This window comes from Syngnathus scovelli, chromosome 2 (genome assembly GCF_024217435.2).
Source record: "Syngnathus scovelli strain Florida chromosome 2, RoL_Ssco_1.2, whole genome shotgun sequence".
Lineage (NCBI taxonomy): Eukaryota > Metazoa > Chordata > Actinopteri > Syngnathiformes > Syngnathidae > Syngnathus > Syngnathus scovelli.
Window position 1 is genome coordinate 2,167,568 of NC_090848.1, and position 6,022 is coordinate 2,173,589.

At 43.1% G+C, this 6,022-nt stretch overlaps 1 protein-coding gene across 1 annotated transcript; it reads right to left on the reverse strand.

Moving 5' to 3' along the window:
• Nucleotides 1-287: 287 nt before the first annotated feature.
• On the reverse strand, nt 288-5,805 carry qars1 (glutaminyl-tRNA synthetase 1). Its single transcript, XM_049753688.1, has 23 exons — nt 5,609-5,805; nt 5,155-5,305; nt 4,520-4,629; nt 4,370-4,445; nt 4,212-4,276; nt 4,078-4,131; nt 3,901-3,961; nt 3,758-3,832; nt 3,599-3,684; nt 3,447-3,533; nt 3,285-3,384; nt 3,150-3,228; nt 2,828-3,067; nt 2,667-2,759; nt 2,394-2,531; nt 2,196-2,283; nt 1,982-2,128; nt 1,758-1,859; nt 1,584-1,676; nt 1,376-1,503; nt 1,116-1,182; nt 886-1,011; nt 288-735 (listed from the first exon to the last, which is right to left on the reverse strand). The coding sequence occupies exons 1-23, from the start codon at nt 5,717-5,719 to the stop codon at nt 685-687; spliced, it is 2,328 nt and encodes a 775-aa protein (XP_049609645.1). The 5' UTR covers nt 5,720-5,805; the 3' UTR covers nt 288-684.
• Nucleotides 5,806-6,022: the final 217 nt, after the last annotated feature.

Consider the following 6,022-nt stretch of genomic DNA (forward strand, 5'->3'; position numbering starts at 1 on the left):
GCCCAGTACTTCTTGTTGGTGACTGTACTTCGCGGATTTCACTTATCGCGGGTGGTTTTTGGAACCAATTATCCGCGATAAACGAGGGATTACTATATTAGCGAAATAAACCATGTTTCATACACATTTAAACATTTTTATTATTTGGGCTATCTCATATGCATGACCTGGCCCAGTTGTCCATTTTAATATCATTTTGAATTTCCCCTTGATGGATCTTAACTACAATCACTAAAATGGCATTTCATGAGGGTGAATTTGTTCCTTATTGAAACACAGACACAAACTGTTTTCTAATAAATTTTAATTTTCCCTGATACACGAGAGCACCCTCTGCGACAAAAAGAAACGATGCGTCATGGATTTGACAGCATTACACAAGACATGAGAAAATATTGTTATGAAATTCAGGTATTGTACTGCACAAACAAAAAGGTAACCGTGAGCAATTACAAATACTCATAATTTCACACTCACGTGACAAAAGTTTGATACCAAAGATCCTAAAGTACTTAGAGTCACCAGTAAAATGGTGACTATTGTGGAAACTTCAAACGATAACTTTTTTTTTCAATCTTAACCAAAGCCGTAGCTGGCTTTCTGCATGAGGTGATGCAAATGATTTTGGCATGTATCTGTGGGCTCTTGGGAAGCGGGACACGTAGCTTGATCGCAATCAGATGTTTACATCTTCCCGGGATCCTCTTTGAGGGTGACTGTCCTGTTGAAGACCAGCTGCAATGACAAAGGAGACGGTGAATACAAAAAAGAAGCAGATAAACGGCGCTGACTGAGGAAAAAAAATAAAATAAATCGAGTTTCTCCTATCGCTATGAATGTATTCTATTTTCTAATATTTCACATCAGTCAACTATTTGGATGTACCTTGTCTGCCGTGCTGTCGGGGTCCACGGAGAAGTAGCCAACTCTTTCAAACTGGAATTTGTCAAGAACTTTTGCTCCCTTGACAGAGGTATCAACCAAGGCACTGTCGATCACTTGCATAGAATGCTGCATTTGTGGAGGAAGAAAAAATAAAATTTCAAATGTAACTACTACAATCCAATAATGGGAACTGAAGAAACATCATGTGGCCGTCCGTGAGTGCCACTCACTGGGTTAATGTCGCTCAGGAAGCCGTTGGGCACCTCAGCTGGATCCTCTGGATGTTTGTGTAGGAATCTGTGAACATGGTAAGAGCAGAACTTTAATATGCCTTGTATTCGGATTTTTTTTTTTTGGAGAGCAATTTACTAAAATGTCCTCATCAGAACAAACCAGTGTTATTGTCTGATGCTTTATCTAATTTTTTTTAGATCGCAGGAATGTGCCGACTGTTTCTATCCACTGGAAGCAATTTAAAATTCCAACTTACAATCTTTCATAGATGCGGACTTCGCACACGAGCGGCTGGCAGACCCAGTGGATGAAGGCCTTTGGTTTCTCCGCTGTATCCGAACTGCAGCAGTTCACCTTGAGTTCCACCACTTTGCCCTTAGCGTCCTGCGACCAAGCATGTCGGCTAAGAACATGCGCTGCCCGAAATAACGTCATCAAAAAAAGCCAACCCTGCTGAGTCGTACCTTGATGACCTCCTTCACGGAGATGACGTACCCGGCATGCCTTAAGCCAACGGGTTGTTCTGGGGTCAGACGTTTGTAGCCTTTCTCCATCACCTGGAAAAAAAATAAAAATACTATAATCTATCCACAGTTAGAATTATGCATCCATGAATGTTTTTTGAGGATGTGTCAAACCTCTCTGAAGTCACTTTGTTCAATGAAGATGGTGCTTTTAAATGGCACAGTGTGACTACCCTTGGACTCACTCGCGGGGAAGTCTGGCACTTGTACTTCTGACTGAGAGAAAAGGGGATGGCAGCGAATTACATCATCAAAAAATATTTAGATGATGGAAAAGTACATCAGTGGGAATTTTGCCCATATTTGAATCTGGAGATCTTTGACCATGGTAAGCATACCTTTGAGCCCTCAGGGAGGTTTACGATGGTGACTTTGAGAGGTTCCAACACGGCCATGGCTCGCGGGGCCGTCTCGTTGAGCACATCCCTGACGCACGCTTCCAAAAGATGCGGCTCGGTTGTCGTCTGGGAAACGGTCACTCCCACCTAGAAACGTGCCAGAAACGAAAGTATTGGAAGCAGCTCTTACCGATACTCCAGTCTTCCTGCTTACCCGAGCGCAGAAGTTGTTGATGGCCTCCGGTGGGAAGCCTCTCCTCCGAAGTGCGGTCAAAGTAAAGAGGCGAGGGTCGTCCCAGTCTCTGCAATCACAACAGGATATATCAAATCGATTCTTCTCGAACGGAGCTTTGAGGCTTTTTGTCCTTACTGTCATCTGATTTAAAAAAATAAATAATTTTTGCAATTTTACCTGACCACTCCTGTCTCGACCAACTTGATGATCTTCCTCTTGGACACCACCGTGTAGGTGAGGTTCAGGCGGCCATATTCCCACTGAACGGGGCAGTACACGTCCAGAGCGTTACATAACCAGTAATACGATGAACGCCTGTCAGTAAGAAAATAAAATATTATGAATAAATAAATAAAATAAAATGAAAAAACAACAAGGTCTCTTTGAATGAATTAAACGTTCATCCAAGAAGGCTAATGATTGTCAAAAAAAAAAGTGATCCATGTCTACCTGGCCTGAAACTCTTTGGTGCAGAGTGAATGGGTGATATCTTCAATGGAGTCACACAGACAGTGGGTGTAGTCATAAGTGGGGTAGATGCACCTGGAGAAAAACATTTAGGAATCCAGTAGAGTAGAATTCAAAGTCAATTAAAATCAAAAGAAGCCAACCATTCATCTCCTGTCCGATGATGCGGCGTGTATTTGATTCGGTACGCCACCGGGTCCATTTTCCCATCCTCCATGACGGTCTTCATCCTGAGTGTAATCTCTCCTTCAGCAAACATTCCCTTCTTCATCCTCTCAAACAAAACCAAAGATTCTTCCACGGGACGGTCTCTCCAAGGTGACGGAGGAGTATTGTGACCCTTCAGTTCCTCCCCCTTCTGGTGGCACACATACGCATGACCTCTGAGGGAAGACAAAAAAAAAAAGAAATCATTATCTTTATTCTAATTATGGTCTTGCAAACACGCAGAATTGTTGCACTCACCTGCGAATGAGATCCAGTGCCAGATCGTAGAGTTTCTGGAAATTGTCCGACGCGTGCGTGACTGCGTACGGCGTGTACCCTGTGCAAAACCGTAAAGTTGGAAGATGCCCGTCGAAAAAATCGTCATCAACTCACCGAGCCACTCGACCATCTCTTTGATGGCGGTGAAGTATTTTTCTTCCTCCTTCTCTGGATTTGTGTCGTCGTATCTCAAGAAACAAATTCCGTTGTTTGCCTGGCAAAAAAGTGCAAGCGTGAAAGGAGATCCACATCGACATGGAGGAAAGGACGAAGTACCTTCGCGTATCCGAAATTGAAGTTGATGGCTTTGGCGTGTCCGATGTGAAGGATGCCGTTGGGCTCGGGAGGGAAGCGGGTTCGTATCTACAGGAATGAATATGTCAGCTCATTTCATTTTTGTTTTGATTCTTCTCCACGTGTGATCTCACCTGTCCACCAAATTTCTCCATGTGCTTTTTGAGCAAGTTCATAGTGTTTGGCGTGACCACATAGCCCTCGGTTGTATAGTTCTCGCCTGGGTTATGAGGGACGCGGAAGTGATGCTTAGTATGGAAGAAATCTGCTGCATCTCATTTTGTGGTTGTCACCTGGTTTGTGGAACTTCAGCGCTTCGCCCCTGAGCTGCTCCATTAGCGATTTTCCTTCCGCTGACGTGGCCTCACCTAAACAATACACATGGCCAAAAAGTAAATAAAAAAATAAGAAACTTAAGTGGAGTCAGACTCCTTACCATTAAGTGCCACCTCTTCTTTTTTCGCCTTCACCTCATTGTCAGCTTTATTTTTCGGGGCCTGTGTTGTATTCAGAGAAAAACTGTCAATATTTGTTTTATTTCAGCAAGACAATCACGAGAGCTAACTTCTGAAAATGACATTTGTCGAGGAAAAACTTCCGAAAGTTACCTTACCTTCGATTTCTTCTCAAGGTCAGCCTCTGTCTTGGGGCCTAACAAGTGCAGGACCTTTCGAAACCAAATACAGAGTTATTTCCTTTGGGTAGTTGGAGGTTTGTGACATTTCATTCCAAAATTCCCAGACCTACCTGCATGTCCACCTCATTTTTGAGAACTTTCCCATCAGCCCATTTTAGAGCGGCGCGCACGTCTCCTGCAACAAACACCAAAACCGCCATTTTAGCCTTGTGATTGCGCAATGTCGCTTGGTTTAAAAATATCCACCTCGTTAGGTGAGCGATCCTACCCATTAGCAGGCCCATGTTGAAGTGGTACCGCTCCTTTTCAAGCTGTTCTTTATGCTTCTTGATCACAGACTCCACCTACGCAACAAAATCCGGTTTACTAATCACATCCAAGTTTGAAAGTTGCTCAGGTGAGCACCAGCAGTACTTACGGCATCTTCAATCTGCTCAGGCGTGATGACCACACCCACTCCACAGGCTTCATTAAACTCATTCTGGTTAAGGGGTTCCTCAGGGTGAGTCTTAACAAATTCCAAAGCAGCTGCAGTCAGAAATGTTGCAGAATAGAAACAGTCAAATATATATTAAGTGCAAGCAGGTGAGATAAACAATTTTTAATACGGCTTGCCTTCTCTGTTAAATATCAATCTGGCTTGATATCGAAAGCAGATTATCAGTGTGGGTTAGGTAATGATTAATTTAAATAATGCTGATTTAAGAGGCTGTGTGACTCATCTCTGGAGGTAGCAGCAGACTTTCCATTCCACAAACAGGTTCCTGAGGACCTCTGAAGATGTTTTAATAGTGGCGAGTACCACAAGTGATGATTTTTAGTCACACAGCTTTGTAAATACTCAGCGAATATTAAAGTGGTCGACGTGAAAAACTTGTTTCGCTAATTAGAATCCTCAAGAAGGATTTTAAGGACTATAACACCGTGTTTGAAAGATAAATCTTGTGTCTGTGCAGAATGTGGATGGCCCTATAAGTGTTTTCGCCCGAGGCTAGTAGATGACAATATACGCCCCTGCTTTTGGGTGAGGTGTTGCAGCTTGTCACACATTACCAGCAAGTTGTTGCTCCGTGGAGATTTTACGCAGAGCTATGTTTTCTGCAAGGAACGCCAGACGTTTCGTATCTTTGAGGCGAGAGGCCAGGCTGTACAACAATGTCCCCGTTGCTTTGTCCACTTCTGTTGCCCCATTGACATTGCGAGCCTAAGGAAATCATTGAAAGCAAAACTGAAATAATCAACAACTTGCGATCTTCATTAATAACAACAATAAAGATCAGCAACAAACAAGCATCACCAATATTGGCACAAATGAACGTTTTGTGAGCCTCAATTGCCAATCAAATAGCTGCAAAGCACTCAAATAAACAGAAATATGTCCGTACTAATCGAGAAATTAAATTCACATTTTTTTAAAAGTTTGTTGTAGCAAAAGAAATGATCAGCGTGTGGCTGTCACAGCTGTCCCTGCCATGAATACCACGAATGGATCTGGGGGGGTTCGAACCTGAACGATTGCGCTCTTCAAGGTGGTACTCAAGGCTGAATTTTTCAGGGTTTCTTTCACTTTCTGCTCACTAAGTCCAATGGAAAGGAAAAGGTTCGATGTATCGTCCATTTTTTTACTTTTCTCCAACTGGTTCAGGTGAACACCGACACACCACCGCACAACAAGCTCGCTACTTTGAGAGAGAGAGAGAGGGGGAGAGGGACTACTTCCTGTTCGCCCCAAAGGGGGACGGACAAAAAACACATAAGCCAATTGGAAGTGGCGGGTTTGACACGGTCAGCCAATCGTATGATGATTTAATATAAGCACCGCCTACTAAAAGGAATATGGCCAATCACAACGTTTATGTCATATAATTGGTAAGGAACTCCAAAACTATCCGAGAAATATTGCGTCAGAAAATCATTCCAG